This window comes from Penicillium diatomitis, assembly GCF_028827545.1.
Source record: "Penicillium diatomitis strain IBT 30728 chromosome Unknown utg000009l_segment0_segment0, whole genome shotgun sequence".
Lineage (NCBI taxonomy): Eukaryota > Fungi > Ascomycota > Eurotiomycetes > Eurotiales > Aspergillaceae > Penicillium > Penicillium diatomitis.
The window spans coordinates 1,067,320-1,088,244 of record NW_026623181.1 but is presented as its reverse complement, the minus strand read 5'-3'; the positions used below and the strand labels follow the sequence as shown (position 1 = coordinate 1,088,244).

At 49.1% G+C, this 20,925-nt stretch overlaps 7 protein-coding genes across 7 annotated transcripts; 4 read left to right on the top strand and 3 right to left on the bottom strand.

The window, feature by feature from the left end:
• Positions 1-271: 271 nt before the first annotated feature.
• On the top strand, positions 272-1,769 carry N7539_006887 (acid protease; the record flags this gene model as incomplete). The annotated part of the gene is made up of 3 exons (XM_056936488.1): positions 272-909; positions 981-1,296; positions 1,386-1,769. The coding sequence occupies 3 exons, from the start codon at positions 272-274 to the stop codon at positions 1,767-1,769; spliced, it is 1,338 nt and encodes a 445-aa protein (XP_056788423.1).
• A 1,323-nt stretch (positions 1,770-3,092) lies between these two features.
• N7539_006886 (DUF563 domain protein) lies at positions 3,093-3,446 on the bottom strand (the record flags this gene model as incomplete). The annotated part of the gene is made up of 1 exon (XM_056936487.1): positions 3,093-3,446. One exon carries the CDS (start codon positions 3,444-3,446, stop codon positions 3,093-3,095), a length of 354 nt encoding a protein of 117 aa, XP_056788422.1.
• Positions 3,447-5,742: 2,296 nt separating this feature from the next.
• N7539_006885 (uncharacterized protein) lies at positions 5,743-6,888 on the bottom strand (the record flags this gene model as incomplete). The annotated part of the gene is made up of 1 exon (XM_056936486.1): positions 5,743-6,888. The coding sequence occupies one exon, from the start codon at positions 6,886-6,888 to the stop codon at positions 5,743-5,745; it is 1,146 nt and encodes a 381-aa protein (XP_056788421.1).
• A 3,291-nt stretch (positions 6,889-10,179) lies between these two features.
• N7539_006884 (sterol desaturase family protein) lies at positions 10,180-11,373 on the bottom strand (the record flags this gene model as incomplete). The annotated part of the gene is made up of 4 exons (XM_056936485.1): positions 10,180-10,738; positions 10,823-10,908; positions 10,999-11,239; positions 11,294-11,373. 4 exons carry the CDS (start codon positions 11,371-11,373, stop codon positions 10,180-10,182), a joined length of 966 nt encoding a protein of 321 aa, XP_056788420.1.
• Positions 11,374-13,231: 1,858 nt separating this feature from the next.
• On the top strand, positions 13,232-15,365 carry N7539_006883 (NCA2 family protein; the record flags this gene model as incomplete). The annotated part of the gene is made up of 4 exons (XM_056936484.1): positions 13,232-13,248; positions 13,336-14,883; positions 14,948-15,073; positions 15,131-15,365. The coding sequence occupies 4 exons, from the start codon at positions 13,232-13,234 to the stop codon at positions 15,363-15,365; spliced, it is 1,926 nt and encodes a 641-aa protein (XP_056788419.1).
• An 866-nt stretch (positions 15,366-16,231) lies between these two features.
• Positions 16,232-17,049, top strand: srgA (Rab family GTPase srgA; the record flags this gene model as incomplete). The annotated part of the gene is made up of 3 exons (XM_056936483.1): positions 16,232-16,261; positions 16,349-16,616; positions 16,730-17,049. 3 exons carry the CDS (start codon positions 16,232-16,234, stop codon positions 17,047-17,049), a joined length of 618 nt encoding a protein of 205 aa, XP_056788418.1.
• Positions 17,050-18,191: 1,142 nt separating this feature from the next.
• N7539_006881 (putative AAA family ATPase) lies at positions 18,192-20,544 on the top strand (the record flags this gene model as incomplete). The annotated part of the gene is made up of 2 exons (XM_056936482.1): positions 18,192-19,742; positions 19,819-20,544. 2 exons carry the CDS (start codon positions 18,192-18,194, stop codon positions 20,542-20,544), a joined length of 2,277 nt encoding a protein of 758 aa, XP_056788417.1.
• Positions 20,545-20,925: the final 381 nt, after the last annotated feature.

Below are 20,925 nucleotides of genomic sequence, written 5' to 3'. Positions count from 1 at the left end.
CTTGGTATAGTTCCGCCTGAGCTCTGGAGGATGCTGCAAACCTCCCGTCGGAGGTCCGGCCCAGCAGTCCACAGACTACCGAAGACGCGTAGAATCTACCTCGGAGCACAGCAAGCAAGATGCTCCTGGACGGCAGCAGTATTTTAGGGTCTGATATAAATTGCGCTTTCTCCGTCGTGACAATCGTGTGGCCAATTTGTGCCACTAATTTCCGCTGAAGTGCCCTCGGCTCCATTTCTAGTCACTTCTTCTTTCTGTTGATTCTTCCATCATGCATGTCAAAGTTGCTTTGCTGGCAGGGGTTTGTCTCCTGGCATCAAACATCGGTGCCAATGCCAATCCCATTGCCAGGACGGCTCCAGTGCGGAGCAGCAAGGCTACGACCTGGAAGCCCGCAGCTTTCACATCGGCCAGCCCGGACAAAGTGAGCTCTAACGTGATGACGTTGACGAAGATCAAGTCCGCTAGAGGGAACAAACGTTGTGCCGCCTGGAATCTCTTCGGCGGTAGTACTCAGCTTCAGGCACTTGAAATTGGAGAGGAGTTTGCAACGGAGATCGACATCGCGGGACAGAAATTCCAGGTGGTCGTCGATACCGGCTCCAGTGACACTTGGGTTGTTGAAAAAGGGTTCGAGTGTGTGTCTGTTTCCAATAGCAGCGATGTTCTAGCGGAGTCTGCGTGTGCCTTTGGTCCCACGTACACATCGGGTTCTTCCTTCAAGCAAATCCCCAACGAATTTTTCAACATCAGCTATGGTGACGGTGAATTCTTGAATGGTGTCATGGGTACCAATCAGATCACTTTGGCTGGTATCGAGGTCACCCAGGAAATGGCTCTGGTGAACTTCGCTGGGTGGGATGGGGATGGAGTCACATCGGGTCTAACAGGCCTTGCATTCCCTGCTCTGTGAGAATTTAATCCGTCCAGCCTCTGTCTCTATAAACAGGCATTGAATACTAATCGTTTTTTTGCCTCAGTACGAGCGCCTACTCAAACTCCACCAAGAAGCAAATCCCGTACAATCCAATTTTCACCACAATGTACGAGGAGGGCAAGGTGTTTCCACTTTTTAGCTTGGCAATCCTTCGCGATGTCTCTGGACCTTCTGGATATCTGACTCTTGGAGGACTTCCCCCGATTGACTTTGTGCCCGAATTCTCCAGCACGCCCATTTTGATTACAAACATTCAAGGATATCCCACTTCCTTCGACTTCTACACAATCAACATTGATGGTCTCCAGTTGAATGACAAGAAGCTTACCGCTGCCGGTGGCTCTGCTATTCAATATATTGTAAGAGATTTCTTGATCACCACCAAGGGGTGCTCGGCTCCTGCCTGGCCTGCCACCATTTACATTTACTTACTTTCGGATGTCTTCAGGTCGATTCTGGCACTACTCTAAACTTCTACCCTACTGAATTCGCCAACCATGTCAATGCCGCTTTCAACCCTCCGGCTGTGTATGACAGCTCCCAAGGTGCCTACGTGGTGGACTGCCATGCCAAGCCCCCCAAGCATGGTGTGACCATCAATGGCAAGACATTTTACATCAATCCTCTCGATATGATTCTCGATGCTGGGACGGACTCCAATGGGAAAAAGCTTTGTATCAGCGGCATCACTGACGGGGGATCTAGTTCGACGCAGGACCTGTTCATCCTCGGTGATACCTTCCAGAAGAACGTTGTGACGGTCTTCGATGTCGGCGCAGCAGAGATGAGATTTGCTGCGCGGGAGTACTACAAATCTGACGATCACTATTAATGTCTCTGCCATTTCAACCAGGCAAGATCTCAATGTTAATGAGCATTAAGCAATGTATATACCTTTCAACCATATAGTTGAAAATCTTTTGCAGCTCATTCTGTCCATGGAAAGCGCGTGCTTCTCTATCGAAAGGTAGGTGTTTGGTATTAAAGTGGAATCTTATTAGACCGGAAGTTTTCGTTCCCGCGGGAATAGGGTTCATTAATGTTCAGCTATGTATCGCATACATGTTGGAGATTATTCAAGCATTTCTCGAGTCAAATCTACCTCAGAATGTATGTCCAGAAAAGCTTAAATGTTCATGATTTTCGAGATTCAGTAGTGCTTTCCAGTTTCGCGTGTCCTTTAGCGACTGTGCCTGATTTCCCATCCACTGAGTATCCCGGCGTGAGTTACATTTGGTGAACGTTTCTGTGTCCGTGGCCTCATCTCTTTCTTTTTCCTTTTCTTTGTGAAGCATTTGGTTTAAAAATTGCTCTAGTAACCTCGAGTCGAGCGTGGCTACCTCGTTTATTCCAAATGTTTGGAATAATGTTGCGCTTGTGTGACAAATCTATCCTTTCGCAATTTCGGAACTGCCAAATGACATCTGCCGTGCAAAAGCAGACCACCGTTTTCTCAATTTTCTTCTCCGCAGAAAAGACATGGTTTGTATTATTCGTTTATAGAGGACAAGGGACTATCTTATTTTCCACGGAGCAGATGAAAATCAGCTGACATTGTAACCTCGCAATCCCTTGTTGTGCATTGCTTTGATCGCCACATCCATGGGCTCTTTGAACCTCTCGAACACAACAAATACATCTTCAGGAATACCAATCTCCGACTTCATCGAAAAAACTACCCGACGCGTGACTGCTAAAGTATGAATGACCTCGAAGAGCAGCGACGTTACGAAACCCTTTGTGATTGAGATCTTGCGGCAAAATTTCCACCATGATTGACCCCGGTGGTAGAAAAATACCATGGGCAAGTCCTGCACCATGAACACTGCCGAGAATATTCGTGTCTTATATGATTTCCAATTACCATTTATAGGAAATTGAAGCAAAGTCGATGGACTGGACCCGAACCAGAGGATATTCTTCCTCAAGCCACGTCAAGTATTCCTCCATGTGGCGTAGTCTTCGTCCGGAAAATCGGTTGCTGAAATTCAATGTAATTTTCTCGCTCTGGCGTGGTCTTGTACTACGTATATCGTAGAGAGCCACATCACGATGGAGAAAAGCCTTCGGCGTTGCTGAGTCTTCGCAGGAATTAATTTCCCAATCGCCCTGCCACAATGGATTGCTTCTACCCGCGAGTGGTATAATGACATTTTCAAATGTGGTATTTTGTGAGATATCCTGCAGCCGGACGACTTGTTTCTTTGCGAAAAGGGACCACATCGCAAAGTGTGGCCCATCCGGATGGTTTGAGAATGACCAACTGAGTGTTGGCTGCGTCTCGCGAGGGGATGTAGTATGCCGGGAGTTCTTTGGATGGTTGGCCCATTTGGAGCACATCAATGGTCAACATAATGGAAAAGATCTCCGTCGGCAAATGCCCGAGATTCGTTGCGCCCTCTCGCTTGATCAGAATGCTGAAATTCTGTGTTTCGTGAGTTGAACCTTGGGTTCCATTGTCGAGATTGACCCATCCATCAAATACCACCCCAGGGCCGGTCGTGTACATATTTGTATGAAAGTTGTCGGGATATGGATATTTTTGGGCCGGATGAGACTCATTGTATCGATTAAGATTGCATTCTTATTGAAATTTGCTGTCCGTTGGATCGAACTCGGCTCCCTTGCCGAGCCAAAATGAGTCCTAGCGATCCACAGTCTTCGAATGAAAGCAAGTTAGGGCCGACGATCCTTTGCAGTGCCTCTGCTTCCTCGGAATGCTCTCAGCCTGGTCGACATTCGGATTCGGATCGGAATAGTCCCATCTTCTTTTGGTTCTCATCCACGTTCCGTTCATTCTTATGGCAGCGCAAAGGTACCAGACTCCAGCGGTCCACTCTTCTAACTCCTCCAATTCCGCAATGATTCCTTTTCTCCGCGTGTCCCTGAAATGAACCCCCACTGCCGTGCAGAAATCTGCTCAATTGCTTTCGAACATTTTGAAGCCAACCCGGTGGCTCGGTTGGAGGGTCTACCGACACAAGGGCCTCGGATGGGTATGTTCCGATCTGAAACAGTCTCCCTTGTCGCCGCCATGACGAGAGCTTCAGCTCCATCGATTCATGGCGTCTTGGGGGCTTCGGTCGAAAGCACATCCTTTGAAGGATTGAGTTTGGGAGATAAAGAAAAGCAGAGCAAATATTTTCCATGACATCTTTCAGGTCTAGGTTTGATGACGAGTCGGCTATAACTACCTAAACTGTGCATCGTATGTGATCATGAGTTCAAGCCGACACTACGACCGTGCTGTTCTTATCCGAAGGCGCATACCCTTCCTTGAAGCTCTTCCACTCCCAGAAACAGCTGGCCACAAAGGCAGCAATGACCAAGGCCAGGTTCACGCGGTAAGCATCTCATAATCCAGCCATATACGCTTGGATCACCCCCTTCCAGCTAATCAAGTTCGCCCAGAGATGCCAAAACTTACCTCATCTCGGTAGCTCCCGCATTGAGGATGGTGCTCGGATTGACTGTGAGTGTATACACGCCAATTCCAGCTTAAAGCCCATTTGAAAAGACGGCTTAGCCGACCGCAATAAAGATAGCGCCACCTAAAGTTTGAAGGAACATTATAATAGTAGTTCCCACTAGAATATCCTCCGGTCTTAGTACCGTCTATACAGTGGCCATTAGGACCTAAACACCCGGGCTAATACTAGCGCCGACGATAATTTAGTAGCTAATCTATTTAGCGGTAGATATATCCACATCTTATAGGGTGATTAAGCCTGCTCCGATAGCATAAAGCACGGTGCTACGGTGATACGAGCTTAAATCTCTGATTTTCGGCTGGGAGCCCCCGTGCTTAGAGCTCGCGGTAGGATAGATTGGACAAAGGATAGGCCTTAGAGAGGACTATTCGGGCCTAGGGTAGGCCTAGGGTAGATATAGTAAACACCGGGACGCGACATTAACAAAGATGTTAGGATAGAGGAGAGTGCCGCGTGCCACTACCAAATGAAATTCTGGTCGTTACTGTAGCTTCTTCCTCTTCTTCTTTTCCCCTCCAGCTCTTGAGATTCTCGGTACCATACAGTCAAATAAATAGTGAATGAGTCCTCCTGAAACTTTTCAGTATTCAACACTCGATACCTCCGTTTCTAGGTCTTCTTAATATAAAGTCTTATTCGGCGTGCTGAGCGAATGTGGTTTATATTTTGTCGCTTCTCATGTCGTGGGGACATATGTATGTTGACGAAATAGTGGGAGGGTTGCTCTGATATCGAAGACTAGCCATATTGATCTTATGCTAAACATCTCCTATCGAACGGAGTTTGTTAATACCAAAGCTAGGCCAGATTCTACAGATCTTTCAAACGGGGTAGAGCTCATGGCTATGAGTCCTTCAATATGAGGAGAAGAAAATAGGGTTTACGGGTCGACTATGGTAGTTCTGGTGATGGAAGAGACTAAATTTGAATCGAGTGATGATGTACAAAAAGGGGGTGTGGACTTGTGAAGTTCAACGATACATGAACGCATATTTTTGAGCTTGTTTTGAGCACTGATACAACTGCTTTACCTGCAAGAATGGTATGCCGTCCAGTGTATTACTTGAAGGGCTCAGAAGGTGTTCAGGCGGACCGAAACCAAGTACCCCCTATTGCGGAAGAGATGAAAACCTGGTGCATATAAATTTCCCTCGTGTCTCGAAGTACTCGACACGGACTGATTGCCCGTCACTCCTATTTTTCAAGATGATATATCAGACAACTCGGACCCTTGTGTACTTTCAACGCAGACTATTTCTCTTGGATCATGTCTTATTGAGCACGCACAATTCATTTGAAGTCCCCATTCTCGAATCAGATTCCCTGCAAAGCATCAAACAGCCCAAAAATCTTCTCTTTCTCACTCATGACTACAAGTGAAGTGTCCATGATCCTCTGAATTTTCGAGGCGATCTCATCCGATCTGGAATGGGTTTCCTGGTAGACCAAGGACCCCAAAGAGTACGAGAGCAGATCCTGGGGCAGACTGAGACCAGTCTTCACGCCCATTTGCTGGATAAGCAAATATTTTCGAATTGCTTCCCGCAGGGTCTTCTGCTTCACATACTGAACGATATTGTACTTGAGGAACATGGCGCAAAGACGCGTGAGTCGAGCTCTTCTTGCCGCGCTATCTTCCGCGATCTCTGGGCTAACACAGTAGCATTCCTCCACTGTGATCAGAATCTCCGCTTTTTGTTGACTCGATAAGTCCATTGCAGTGGACTCACCGCGCCCAAGCTCCAGACTGGCCCAGAGAAACGGATTATGCGGTTCGCCAGCGATGAATTCCTTGAACATGTCATCCGTGACATATTGAGAACACTCGTCTATGGGCAGGTCTTTGGGAATCTCGACGTTCATGCACTTCCCGTCCCGTAGATCATCAACAATACCCAACACGTCCAACATGGAAGCGCTGAGATCAAAGAAAAAAATTCGCCGCTCGCGGGTACTCAGAATTTGCTGATAGCACGTCAGAAGCTGAGCTACTCTGATGAGCCAGGTAGTGTAATAAGCGGTTCTCTGCACGTTGAATGTGCTTCCGGTCAAAGAAGTTACCGTGGCCATATCCAACTGCATTGCGCGTCGTATTGACTCTTCCGTGGATAGTTGATGCCGAGCCGCAAGCACGCATTCATAATTCACACAACATTGTTGAAACTCCGCATAAAGCTGGAGAAGCTCCTTCTTACATGGATGACTGTCTGGAACGACATCGTGCAGAATTCGATTCCCAGTGGTCATCATGAAGGTTGCATCGGCATTCGAGCTCTTCGGATGCTGAACATGCCACGCTGGCAAGACGCTAGCACTATGCGACTCGTCGAGTGGCTCATCCATGACCACGGCTCCTGTGGTACAGAGATCGATCGCTGCGGTCACAGCGTAGACTACCCTTAAGTGAGTCTCCGTGCGGTATTCTTCGGTAGCAAGCTGCTTGTACAGATGAAGGATCATATGGGCACTCCAAGATTCTCCCCAGCTTCGATCCACGGCCCCATGCAAGACCTAAGCCGCGACGTCAGCGTTCGTACACGTTCGGCGCATCGCCTCCTTGGGCCGTTCGTGACCACTCACATATCGGGACCATGTAGAGATAGCTCGGTTCCAAACCGGTTCTTGCATTTCTGGTGTCGCGGGTATCTCTGCGAGTTGACGGAATGCCTTCTTGAATGGGCCCTTTACTTCTGAGGCCACTTCAAGGCATGTTGCGTGAGTGTTGTAGTTCAAGGATTGAGCTTCGAGATTTTCGACTGGCCATTTAAGAGCTTCCGCGTCTTTCTGCAAGTAGTACTTGGACAGAAAAGCTTTCAACGCTGGTCGATCAGGGTCAACCCCAAATAGAGACGCCATAACGAAACTGAACAAGTCGTGGCAGATAAGCAATTTTCTGGCGGAAACTTGTGAGTTTTTATAGAAGCGACCAATACCTACAGCATCTCCCTCGTGAGTAATGTGGATTTTTTCACAGCTGATCAAATCACTTATTCCAGAGAAAAGCCTGTATCCGCTATCTGCTTCTCGTTTGTATAGTGAACGGCATTGCCGCGGAGGAGACGCCTTTACGTTCTGTTCTAGCCCGTGGGATTAAAGAATATTAGATTTATATCTGGACCAGTCAAGCTTCTCAGAAGACACCTACCTTAAGGTGATACGTGAATCAGGTGAATTAGTACAGTGTTCCTGTATCCACTTCACCGATCTGAACGAATCGGTTACGAAATGCAAACTTCGTTGCAAAGGTAACTGACGAGCTAGTGCTCAGGAAAGCAACAAGCTCAGCCAGCCCAGAAAAACTGGGTTGCTGAACGGATGATATTTGCCGAGACTGGCAAATAGTCGAATCTTCGGGCTCCGTAAGCCGCGATGGATAGGTAGTAGGTGGTGGGTAGTAGGTACTAGGTACCAGTTTTCAGATCTCCCTTAACATGGCTTGCCCAGTGGACTTGATGTAGAGAAACGGTCTCTCTCTCTCTCTCTCTCTCTCTCTCTCTCTCTCTCTCTCTCTCTCTCTCTCTCTCTCTCTCTCTCTCTCTCTCTCTCTCTCTCTCTCTCTGTGTGTGTGTATGTACGGTTCTAGAACAGAGGCGCGCTTCCCTTCTACTTTGCGGATATATGCTGCGCTGATGGACAATTATAAAGTAGTACATGAGACTAAAGCTGTTCATCGTCGTACTGTTAATGGAAGATCCAAGCCATAACGCTCTGGTGGAAGCTCGGCGTGCCCTGGATTCTCTATCGATATCCTCTGCTGGCACGTATTTGCTAACCTACTTATACCAGATAACCAGTTCACTTCAAGATCGCAATGACCTTTTGAATGCGAAAAGCCCAAATTTGTGGCTAGTGCTCAAACTTCCTGCATTGGCAAAGTGCCATGATTTTCTTTCCGACAAAAATCTCACCTTCAATTGATTCAGCCGCAGTCCGCGTGGGTCATAGCGCTTCACATCAGGCTGCAAACCTTGGACCTCGAGTCTCGACTCGGGCCTCAGCTGAAGGTGGTTTGGTGCACGGCCTTTGTTTGCTCTTTCAGGACCCTGAGTCAGGGCTGGCTGAAGAGATTTGTAAGGAAGTGCGGGCGTTAGTGGGTGCGGGATTTGATTTGAATAAATGTGTGTGCAGAGGAGGACATATCAAATGCCGTCGTGGTAGTTCAAGACATGGCCCTCATTATCCTACCCTTGCATCCCCACATCATCGCATCTTTCGACTGTACTTTCACGCCTCGCACTTTTACAACGTCAAAGTTCAAACTCTCGACCCCTATGAATACCCGAGAGCTAGGGATCAGCACGAACAGACAACTTTGACCGCTAACGGCGCAAAGGTCCCATTAATCTTAGGCTGTAACCCCAGACGAGGAAGACCAGCTACGTGGCCCTGTACCTAGAGAGAAGGGTGAAGAGAACCGATGGAGAACCCAATCAGTTCACGGCCATGAACCGTCGGGCTCTATTTTAATGTTTTTCACACTAAGTAAATGAAACCCAGGTCTCGGCTTTATGCTTAAGCAGAATTACACGAGCTTCACAGGCCTACCAGGTAGCGCCGTGGAAAGCATACTCGATGTTTATCTGATCGCGGTCGGCTAAGGTTTCCACCATATACATGGATTTTTTTCAGCCCCCATCACCAAAGTCGGCTGCCATGAATGAGTTCATAAGTACACAATTCCCAAAGAGTTGAGCTTGAGGAGCGAAGATACCTAGAAAAATGCTACGGCGTCATGAAACATGACAATAAACTCCAGGTCGACATCATTCTCAGTATTTACAGAGCTAAAGATGTGCAAGAAATCGCAAACAGGCGTTTGAAACTTGATGGATACATCACTGAACTAGGTTATATTGATATGAACGACATCCTTCTCCGCGAATAAACCCTCGATGGTGTAGTTGGATATCACGTTCGGCTGTAATGGATCATCATATAACCGAAAGGTCACCGGCTCGATTCCGGTTCGAGGGAACATCGCTTATATTTTTTCTCTCCCTCTTTTCGAGGTCGGAAGTAATCGCCCCCACCACCCTCAACCGTGAACAAGCTGCCACTTCACCTTTTCTCCAGGTAGCTGGTAATAGCTCGCCATATTTTTTGAAGTGTACTGTCTTTTTTTCTCTAGTATCGGTATGCGAGGGAGCATACTCCAGGTTTTTGCTCTATTGAGAATCGAGGTACAATCATCGACTTACGCCCAGTTGATTGGGCAATCCATAGATATCAGGTAGTTATATATAATCAACGCTTACGGAGCTCTCGCCTCCGTATACTTCCAGTTCCCAGCAGCCACTCCCCTGTATCGGAGTTCTACGTACAGCATCGTGCTCAAAAACTCATGGTAACCAATTCATTCTGCTGGTAATGACACCAGACCTCGTCAGCATATTAGATAGGTACATTAAAACGTCATTTGGGGGCGAGCAAATGCATACGATAGAGGCTATGCTGCTCAACCCCGAGCCTCTCACTTCTACCGGCCAGAAGAGCACGCTCATCTATAGGTGCCTCAGATCCCAGCATGGCACCGCATGCAACGCCTCTGACAGCGGAAAAAAAATACAAAAGTTTTGGGGGTTTGAAGAGCCTTTGCCCAGAATCCAAGTCAACGCGGCCCTGAGCCCAAAGGAAGGTCCAAGGTGGGAGCCTCGGTATAGAAGGGAAACCGCAAAGAGATACAAGAAACAAGTAGCAAAAAAATGCGACCAGTGAAAGCCAATCGGTCATGACGAGGACATCCGACAATGCTCACTGGGCCTTCTTGACGGAGGACGGATTGGCGCGGCGGCGCTTCAGCGCTTCGGGAGTGTACTCGGTGTCCAGAACATAGTCCCACCAGCGGAAGCTGCTGGAGTAGTTACCGATAAACTTCTCATGGTGCAGATCGTGGTGGTCGGCGCCAGCCCAGAAGGGCAGGAAGTGGTGCAAACTCCAGGGAAACTCGTAGCCGCTGTGCGCATCAATGGCCTGGGCCAAGCGGAGAACAATCCACACATACATAGTGAGAATGTGCAGATTACCGGTGATGGCACACCAGATGATAGGGCAGCTGACGGTTCCGAAACCCAGAATCATAACCTCGATTGGTGAAGCATACTCGGCCGCTAGTCCGAATGGCGCCGAGTACTGGTGATGAATCTTGTGGATGGCCTTGTAGAGGGGTCCGTAATGAAGAGCGCGGTGGAACCAATAGTGCCAAGCATCTTCCATGACAAAGAAGATTGCAATTTGATAGGCCATGGTGAGGACGGAGGGGAACGGGACAGAGGTAGAGAGACCGAAGAATTGAGCCATAGGATGGAACAGCCTAAACACGAGAACGGAAGCTGTTAGTGCTGTTTGCTCATACGCAATGAATGCAAGAGACACGATTGAGGCCGCGAGTTCTTACCAGATCTGAGGGAGCTCGACGGTGACGTGGCTCAGGAGAACCCACTTGGCGCAATCCCATTGCTCACGTACGGAAGGAACCTTATTCTGCAGCGGAATACTTGTCAGTCAATCGGCCCGAGAAAAGCAAGCATTGAGACGATGTCCGAGGTTGGAGAGTCAAAATTATTCACTTACGCCTTGAATCTTGTATTGCTTGAAAAGGCCCAGGCTGTCGATGATGAACCAAGGCAACGAGCGGCCAAAGTAGACGATCTCGTGCATGGCAAAGGACATGATACCAGTGGCGAGGACATCATTCTGCATCCACGCGTACCAAGCCGCCCAGAGTCGCTCAGCGACGTTCAGGTTGACATTGTAGTTCGAGATTTCCTGGTACTGGCCCCAATAGGTGGCCGCAGGAGCAAAAGTCGAATTCCTACATTGGCGGAAACCTCCAGTCAATACAAATCACATATGATAAACCCTTGACAACGATGTCGAGTTGTCACTCAGAAGAAGACCACCACCAATGTCCAAGTGTCGCTTGTCGCAAGAATATTTCACGTACATTTTTTGTAGTTCGCGTGCGGAAGATTGTGGCAGACTAACGAAGCCTGTGGTGATTAGTGACACAGGAGCGCGCCTCGAAACGAAAGTCACACAGCCAAGGTCCTGGATAGGTGAAGGGTTGAACAGGGAAAGGGCAGGCAGACACTCGGACGAAGTAAAGTGTTCCAGTGACTTGCAGAAGGGAGAGGGAGAAAGGGGAGGCGGTACCAGTAAATAACGTTCTCCGTTCGGTGGGCAGGGGAAGCCAGTCCCGAAGTGGCGAGATCCTCTTGTTGCTCCCTTTTCGGGGGTTGCCCTTTGCAAATCAATGTCCTATTTTACAATTTATTTATTTTTTCCCTGGAACTGCCTCGTCTTCAGTTCGCCTGCACATCTCGTCCGACAATTTGGTTGGGTGGTTCCCCTGAATGGTGGGGGGGGGGGTGTTTGACCAGTTTGCACTCTTTTGGGCTTATGTAATAAAGTGAGGCCACTGTCCTGCCGACGGCTATCCGAGTCCCGAGAGATCCACCGTAGCAAATGGGGATGGCACGATCTGGCATTTGCCAGCCATCTGAGTGGTCGCTCCAAGTCATGCCAGATCTGGGCTGAGATGCACGATCATATCATCATACTATGATACTATTGTACAGTACCACAGTCCTGAGTCTAGTGAGTTGACCACGCAGGATGAGCCTCCCTGGCTGAACTATAAAATCATGCCCTGTCATCTGAATACTGATCAGGCCATAGAACTAGCAGAGGGCTCGAAAAGCCCAAAGACTTATGTACCACTGACTAACTAGTTACTAGTAATTTACTACAACTTAACTAAGTTACCAGTTACCACTTGTAGTTACTTAGTATACAATATACATAATTTGATTTCTCGAATCCGTGCACGTGACCCAGAGCGTCAAAGTTGGGAGCAGTTGAGCGCTGAGCGGCCTACACTCGCTACACGTACAGTAGTGTTCAGTCAACACTTCAACGGTCATATAAGACGTGGTGGCGGCTCAAGGCTCCACTCCTCAGTATCTTCAATATACTGTAGTACCTTCCTTGCCTACTAGTAAGTTCTTTGTACACTAAATAGTGAATACTAAATAGTATTGCTGAGGGTGATGAGTACAGTACATGAGAACAGATGGGCGACTAGTACTAAATTACTGAGTAGGAACTTACCTGGTCCTGCAGTATGTATTTTGTGGAGCCGCTAGAATCAGCCGCGTTGTTCTCGAACGGCGGCTCATATGACACGCTGCACGCGTGGTCTGAGAATCATACGTGACTGTAATACTAGGCTCAAGGAACCACGCGTCAAGTGACCGGGATTGGTAGTATCTAGTGTATCCACACCATATCAATTGAGTCTCACATCAATCGACGCCAAGAAGATCTACTGCTGTCTTAGATCTGTGCCACTGTCTTGAGTCTTCTATTCTTGGTCAGGCAGCCACGAAAATGACCTTGACCCATGGGAGAAGTCGATCAGTTGTGGCAAGTACCTGTAGATACGGATGGACACTACGGTCACACAGTGTAATTCAGGGAACGCGGAGGCGGAGTCGGAGTGAAATTACCAGGACAGCCAGGATCAACCAGGCAGTGGTGTCGTGAGTCGTGACTGTCGTCCAACTTGGAAGTCTGCTTGTCTGAGCTTCTCCTTTTGTCTTGGGAGACTTGGAGTAGTACTACTACCGAAGCCGAAACGGTCCAACCTGGTGTTTGCATTGTTTGCAGTCTTCCATGACGCCATGTGAATATGCATCCACGGCGCCGTTGGTGGGACTGGTGTCGAAGCTGCTGTGAGTGAAGTGAGTCCCTATTGAAGAGCGGGTATCTGCTCTCTTTCTTACTCGACAGCCCATCTGGTGCCATGTCGATCGTCCAGGAGTAAGTTTTTCGGTCGTGCTGGATCCGAGATGATCTGAGTCCTCTGCTCACCTCATTGACCACTGACGCGACCCGTTTCACCTCTAGAACGGCTTGTGCCGTGAATGGCCAGCTCGACCTGTTACAGCAGCAGATTGCCTCGTCGTCGGGGACCCTCGTATATTCCGAAGATGCCTCTCCCGTACCTGTTCGGCAACTGCAAAACGTGATCGGCCTCATCTCGGTGACTTCAAAGACACAGCCCTTTTTGTCGCCGAAGCGTCTCGCAGATCTGCTGGAGGAGCCTGCCTTGACACACCAAGCGTCACATTCCAGAGAGCTTTACGCGGAAAGTGAGCCAACAGTCAATGATGGAGATGTGTCAAATCATTTGTGGTTGGTGGCAGCCAAGGCGGCCGTCCAAGCCTCGGGCCTCGTGATGCACTCCCTGCTGGATCAAACTCTCCAATTACAGGAAGAAACGTACTACTGGAACGAGGTGCTTGGATCGAAATGGAACAGCAGTCTTTATGCTGCCCAGACGACACCCGTACGGTTATGGCACTGGTCTAAAGACCTGCCCTCGTTGCGGGACGCCTCTTCAAGGACCATTTCGGAGTCCCTCGCAGCCCGATGGGCGCAATTTTACCAGATCGCTCGGCGGAGCGTGTCCGAGTATCCCGTGCCTCTTAGCTGGGCCTCCCCCATCCGGTCTTGTCGCTCTGAAGCCCGTCGGAAACGAGATCGTTTGTCTGCTATGATGGATATCCACACTAGCAGTCTGGGGCTTCTCATGGAAAGCTGGCACTTTTTCCAGGCCGAAGACTTTGTTGTCCCGACCTCACAGTCATCCCACACGCAATGGCAAGAGACAGTCTCCCGCATCGTGGTTCTCACTGAAGCAATTGTTCGTCAAGCCACAGACTACTCAAATGTGTCTGAGTTCGAGGAGCAAGTGTTCTCGATGGTCAAAGAGGAGAAGTTCAGTGTGCACGTGCTGGACAGTCAATCATCATCAACGCAAGCCCCGGTGGATTTGATCCACCGTCTTCTCAAAGTCCTCCGTGACCACCTCCCAGCTCATTCGTCCACGATGTCTACCTTTGTGGCCGCACACGGCCGACCCTCGCGAGTGACCCGGTACTGGATTCCCGTAGTGATGGTGCTTCTCTCGAGCAGCGCCTCATTGAAGTTCCTTGCCCGTCGGCAGGGCGAGATTTTGCAATGGGTTGCCAACTTTGGTGCCACAATCATTGACTTTGGCAGTAACTGGGTTGTGGAGCCCGTTCGGAAACTCATTGGGACCATTCGTCATGATGAGAAGAGCGAAATCGCCATCATGAGTAAGAATAGTCTGGTAGCGGATCGAGCCAGCCTCGAGCGGATGGTTCTGGATTTCGTTCGGGATCGTCCCGACACAAGCCAGGGAGTGCCATCTGCACAAGACACGGCGGCAATCACAAACGCGGTCAAGGAAGGCGATCTGACTCCTGTTCTGAAGGCGTATGAGCGGGATCTCCGTACACCTTTTGTTGGCACCGTGAAGGGAGACTTGGTACGCGCGCTGTTGATTCAGATCCAGAAAACCAAGGTCGATGTCGAAATTGCCATCAGTGGTATTGATGCCCTACTGAAGAGTCAAGAGCTCGTCTTTGGGTAAGGCCTTTTCTTTCTTGGCATATTTGTTTTGCACCTCCCCTAGTCTGACACGTCTATCTAGATTTGTTGGTCTCACTCCCGGCATCATGGTCACCTATGCATCCCTACGCTGGATGGCTGGGCTTCTCGGCAATCGTCGTGGGTTGAAATTGGGCAGAAAACGCCATGACGTTCGCCGAGGGTTTCGGTAAGTAGAACATTTCCTAGTCAGCGACTGAGACAAGCAAACTAACCCGCGCAACAGGAACGTCACTCGTGTTCTCACATCTGTCAGATCATCGGAAGGAATCATGTCCTACAAGGAATCGGGCCGCCTCATTTGTGAAGCCGAATCTTTACTCCTCAAAATCAAGCAGGTCCTGGGAGGAGTTCAATACCAAGAGTTCAGGGAAGATATTCAAGACTTGTTGAATGTTGAAAGTGGTGTTGACAAACAGTTGCGCGTGGTGGACAGAATGAGATGGACATATTTCCAGTAAACAGGGACACCAACAACACTGCCAAATACAGTTGATACCTACAACACTGAGGTATAGTTGTCGATGAATCAGCAGGGTGCTCACTAAGTTCCCATCTGCTTCCAACTTGATCTGATAAAGCGCCACTCACACCATAGCAAGAACAACGAATTTTAGAACTACATCGTGAGGATTAGCCTCGGGGATTAGCCTACTAGTAGCATTCCAGCAAAAAAAAAACACTGCCTCTCACATCCCCTCGATCTTTGATAAACATTGCTACTTGTTCTTCCTGATTTAGTCGGTTGCTTGGATCACCGGGCAGTGACGGCTGCTGAGGCTGCTTACATAATGTCATGATCGATGCGGTGCAGGCAGGCAGGCTGCCAGCATTTCATGATCCCGTGCGCGCAAAAGGGCAACCGCTTACAAGGACGGCAGTACTGTACCGTCATCACTCCGCTCGGTGTTAACCACATTAGCCTTCGATCCGCCCCTCCCTCCCCTTTCCCCACCCCTTCATTTTGATGTTCGAAACAGTCGAGACCTCAGATTAGTCTCCTGAACACATACCTTTTCGACTCTCTGCTAGCTGTCTCCTTGAGCCGCCGGACTAGCTTTCAGGACCGTGGAACCCGCGCTCACCGATCCCCCAGCAAACACAAGACAGCACGACTGTCTCAACCTGCCAGAGTGCCTGCGATTTCGCCGAGACCACGCGAGATTAAGCGCTCTGCTTACCAGATTTTGGCGAAGGAAGTGATTCGAGCAAGCGATTCGATCTTTCCTCTCCAGTGTCAACGTGAGCTGATCTTTGTCAACTCTCCCCTATCCACCGGACATCTGTCACCAACCACTATCCCAAACAAATACCCCAGACCCTCACCATGGCTGGCACGCGAAACTATGATTTCCTGGTTAGTCTAAAAATGCTCTCTCTCTCTGTCCATCTCCATCTCCATGTTGCTTGAACTTTCGGCTAAAGCACGTTGCATCCACAATAGATCAAGTTGCTGTTGATCGGTGACTCTGGCGTTGGCAAGTCATGCTGTTTGCTGCGCTTCAGTGAAGACTCATTTACTCCCTCCTTCATCACAACCATCGGCATCGACTTCAAGATTCGCACGATCGAGCTGGATGGGAAGCGGGTGAAGTTGCAGATCTGGGATACTGCTGGCCAGGAGCGGTTCCGAACAATCACGACTGCTTACTACCGTGGCGCGATGGGTATTCTTTTGGTCTACGACGTGACTGATGAGAAATCTTTCCAGAGTATGTGTCGCAGACTGACATCCCGTGGTGATTTGTCGCCCATTGCCCTCGTCCCCGCAGTTTTCTTGTTCTCCTGGAGTTTGTATGATTTCGTTTAGCTGACATGCATGTAGACATCCGCTCATGGTTCTCGAATGTCGAGCAACATGCCAGCGAGGGCGTGCACAAGATCCTCATCGGAAACAAGTGCGACTGGGAGGAGAAGCGAGCTGTCACCACTGAGCAGGGCCAGCAATTGGCTGACGAGTTGGGCATTCCCTTTTTGGAAGTGTCAGCCAAAAACAACATCAACATCGAAAAGGCATTCTATAGCCTGGCCACCGATATCAAGAAGGGCATGGACACCTCAAAGACTGAGCACACCGGGTCTTCAGGCGTCCCCATAGACCAAGGATCAGGGATGAACGGTAGCTCCGGAGGAAAATGTTGCTAGAAACATCTTCTTGTAACACCATTACAACAATCAGCTCTCATCCCTTTCGCCCTTCACACCAGTCGCACCGTTCTCTTCGTCATGACCCACTTTGTCTTACTTACCGAATCTCCTTTCTCCAATGTCTTCGTTCTTCCTGCGTGCGGATGGCTGGGTTGTTTCCATATTTGCTGGGTGTTCTTGCTTGAGTCTTTCCTTGGTCAGTGTTTCTGTTCTTCTTGACTGCTCTATTATCCCTGCTTGCAATGTGCGTGGCTCATAAAGCTCCAATATCTGCTGGAGTCTCTAGCAATTGCCGAATCTGAGTATCATACATATTTGTCCATAGTCCCATGGCAACTCGTCTTTTTTTGTGTTATGCCCTTCTCCTTGATGCTTCTTCATGTGACGTGTAACTCGATGCGAGTTGATTGACATTAGTTTTGCAAGTACTCTTACGATATTTACTGCTATACCATTGTTCCGGCCTCCTCACTCGCCCTGTCGTTTCGCCTACATAGGGTATTCTAGCCAGGTGGCAAGGACATTCAACCTAAACCTACATTGACTCGGAGAGACTATAATATGACTCTTACGTGAAACTCGCCCAATCTTTCGACTTGATTCAAGCTCCTTAGCATCGCCGATCATTTTTTCTGTCAAGAATGACAAATCGTCGTCCACTTGATCAGCTCGCGTACATTGAAATTGTCATCTTTGTACAGCCAGGTTGTATACCAAGCTACACACGTGTGTCTCAGCTTTGTGACCCACTTTTCCCGGGCGCATCGAATGTCTGATAACAAGTTGATAAGATCCCTCTGGCTTAACCCCACTTTAAATTTCTTAGAAGTGCGGTTCTCGATTTCACAACGTTCGAGGTTCATTGTGTTACCGCGAAAGACCTGATTACATAGAGACCCGGGATAGTCGAATCTCAGCTTCATCTATCGGCGAAATTGCAGGACGAGTACGTACGTGACGGGCTCAAAAATAGTTGATTGACATGCTAACTCCCGTTGTCAAAGTCCGCGATTGAAAGCTGCTGCGTCACATTATACGTCCGTCGAGCTTTCAGTCTACTTCAACCGAAAGCTCGCTCACCTCAAGATTTAAGCCATTGATCAATCTGAGTGCTATATAAGCTCTGTCATAAGTCGACAATGGCCGAAGTTCGCAGCTTCACTGCTCGACCTCTTTCAAAGCAGGCACGAAGTGACCTCAAGGATGCTTTTCGCATCTATCTTTCCTCGTCTTCCCTCGCCGCGCTAAGACTTCGCGCGGACGACCTGTGCACGTTGTCATCCGCGGACGGATCGCCAAAAACGGCAATCGCTTGGACAGCGGTAGAGAACATTCAAAGTACGGTGGTACAAACGTCGAGGACTCTTCAGGAATGTTATGGGATCAAGGTCGGCGAGAAGTATGCCATCACCAAGGTGGAAGGTACATTGGACGATATTGAGAACATCGTCCTCATGGACTGCTCCGAGCCCGACAAGATTGAAAAATTTGGGCCCATCTCAGACCAAGAGAGACCACACTGGGAATGGACCCTGGAATTCCCACTTCTCCGAGGCGAGGTCCTCGCCCTTGGGCTGGTATTTGACTTGGAGCTCAAGGGCCAGCGCAGAAACTTCAAGGTGATCAATATTCATGCACCTGGAGCGAACCCGAACCGCACAATCTTCAGATTCACGAAGAAGTCCAAAGTCTCAATTGGAACAGAGGTCAGTGCGAGAGATGACTCGCCTTCACATATCGCGGTGCCATCCGTGGGCCTGGGTGGCCTCTCACGACAGATCGAGGACATCAATGAGAGTCTGTCAGATTTCAACCTCAACTCGCATAGTCCTGTTATGCCACCATTTTACGAACACAATCGGGGTATTCTCCTCTATGGACCCAAGGGAACGGGTAAATCCGCACTCCTTCAGCAGATCGAGAACGCAGGCTGGAAGCAAGTCTTCAAGATCGGGACATCGACCCTCGGCCGCAGCACTCACGAAAGTGAGGTGAAGCTTCGAAATATTTTCCATGAGGCTGCACGCGCAAAGCCGAGTGTCATTCTGATCGATCAATTAGAGTTTATTGCGCCCAAGAAAACCTCCTTCGATTCAACGTCACTGGTGTCGGTACTGTGTGAGAACCTTGACGCCATTCAGAGCGCATCCGTGCTCGTGGTGGCTGCGACCCGGCATCCCAACAACGTTGACGACGCTCTTCGAACTCCTCACCGACTGGGCACTGAGATCGAGCTGCAGGTCCCGACGGCGCAGGATCGAGCCGAAATTTTACGCGCTATTCGGGGACCGCCATTTGCAGGACTCAACGACACGTTGATTGATTTTATTGCTGAAAAGACTCACGGTTACGTCGGCGCTGATCTCTATGCGTTGCTACAATCAATCTGCCGAAAGGCTCGACAGCGGCAATTGGGTACGCTTGGACTTGAAGGTTTAAAAATTAAGGACGCGACACCAGATATGGACGTCCCCCTTATTGATGCGAACGAAAAGAGCGATTCGAGCAATGGAGAGATTCGAATCGATCTGGACATCAAGGAAGAAGACGTTTTGGCCTCGCTGCAGGAGATTCGTCCAACAGCGATGCGAGAGGTCTTCTTAGAGACACCCAAGGTGCGATGGACAGATATTGGTGGCCAACACGATATCAAAAAGCGTCTTCAACAAGCGGTTGAGAGGCCTCTCAAGGTAAGCAGCACAAGGCTGGAGCCTCTGTCTCCCATTAATAAAGCAACGTATCACCCAGACTGACTGTCCAAATTAGCACCCGGAGCGCATGCGTCGACTGAATGTCAAGAGCAAAAAGGGTATCCTTCTTTACGGACCTCCCGGATGTTCCAAAACTCTCACTGTGAAGGCTTTGGCTACGGAAGCTGGTCTTAACTTCTTGGCTGTCAAGGGTGCCGAGATTTTGAGCATGTACGTTGGTGAATCCGAGCGATCACTGCGCGAAATTTTCCGCAAAGCCCGCGCAGCACGGCCCAGCATCATCTTCTTCGACGAGATCGATGCCATTGCCGCTCGTCGAAGCAGTAGTTCGCAAGGCGGTGTGAACGTTCTCACTACTCTTCTAAATGAGATGGACGGTATCGAAGAGCTACGCAACGTCCTGGTCGTCGCTGCGACCAATAAACCCGACGTTCTTGACTCGGCGCTTATGAGACCTGGTCGTCTGGACAACATTCTCTATATTGGCCCGCCAGACTTTGAAGCTCGACGTGAGATTCTCCGCATCTGGGCAGCTAAGTCTGTCTTGAGTCCAGAGGTTGATCTTGACGAGCTGGCCTCGGTCACCGAGGGCTATTCGGGTGCGGAGATGGTCAGCATCTGCGAGACCGCCGGTGATGCTGCGCTGGATGAAGAAGAGGAGACAGGCCAGGAGCAAGATATCAAGTTGAAGCACTTCGAATATGCACTGACTCAAGTGCGGCGTCAAATCACCGATTCCGTCATTCGTGAATATGAGGATTGGCGAGACGCGCAAAAATAATGCAGGAAATAGAACGGCCGAGATGTGAAGTTTTTAGATAGCAGATATACCCCATTGAATGACAATATACATCAATTGCGAGAAGTTCGAGACCGAATGCCCACTGTATCATCTAGAGAGAGTGTGTCTATCAGCTCATTCATCTGTCTCACGTAATACTGTTCTGTACGAAGTCTTCGGATGATCTATTCAACTACAAGGTCATTGCCAAAAGCGGCTAGCGTAGCTTTGAGCCATCGGCGTCTGTGGAGCGCGTTAGCTCGTGACTTGACATGCGACATGCAGGTACTACTGAGCTTCTTTTCACATTAATCTTCATCAACTTCTTCACCCTCACCACACTACTCAGTCCTCTCTCTTACCAACTCTGAATCCTTTTCC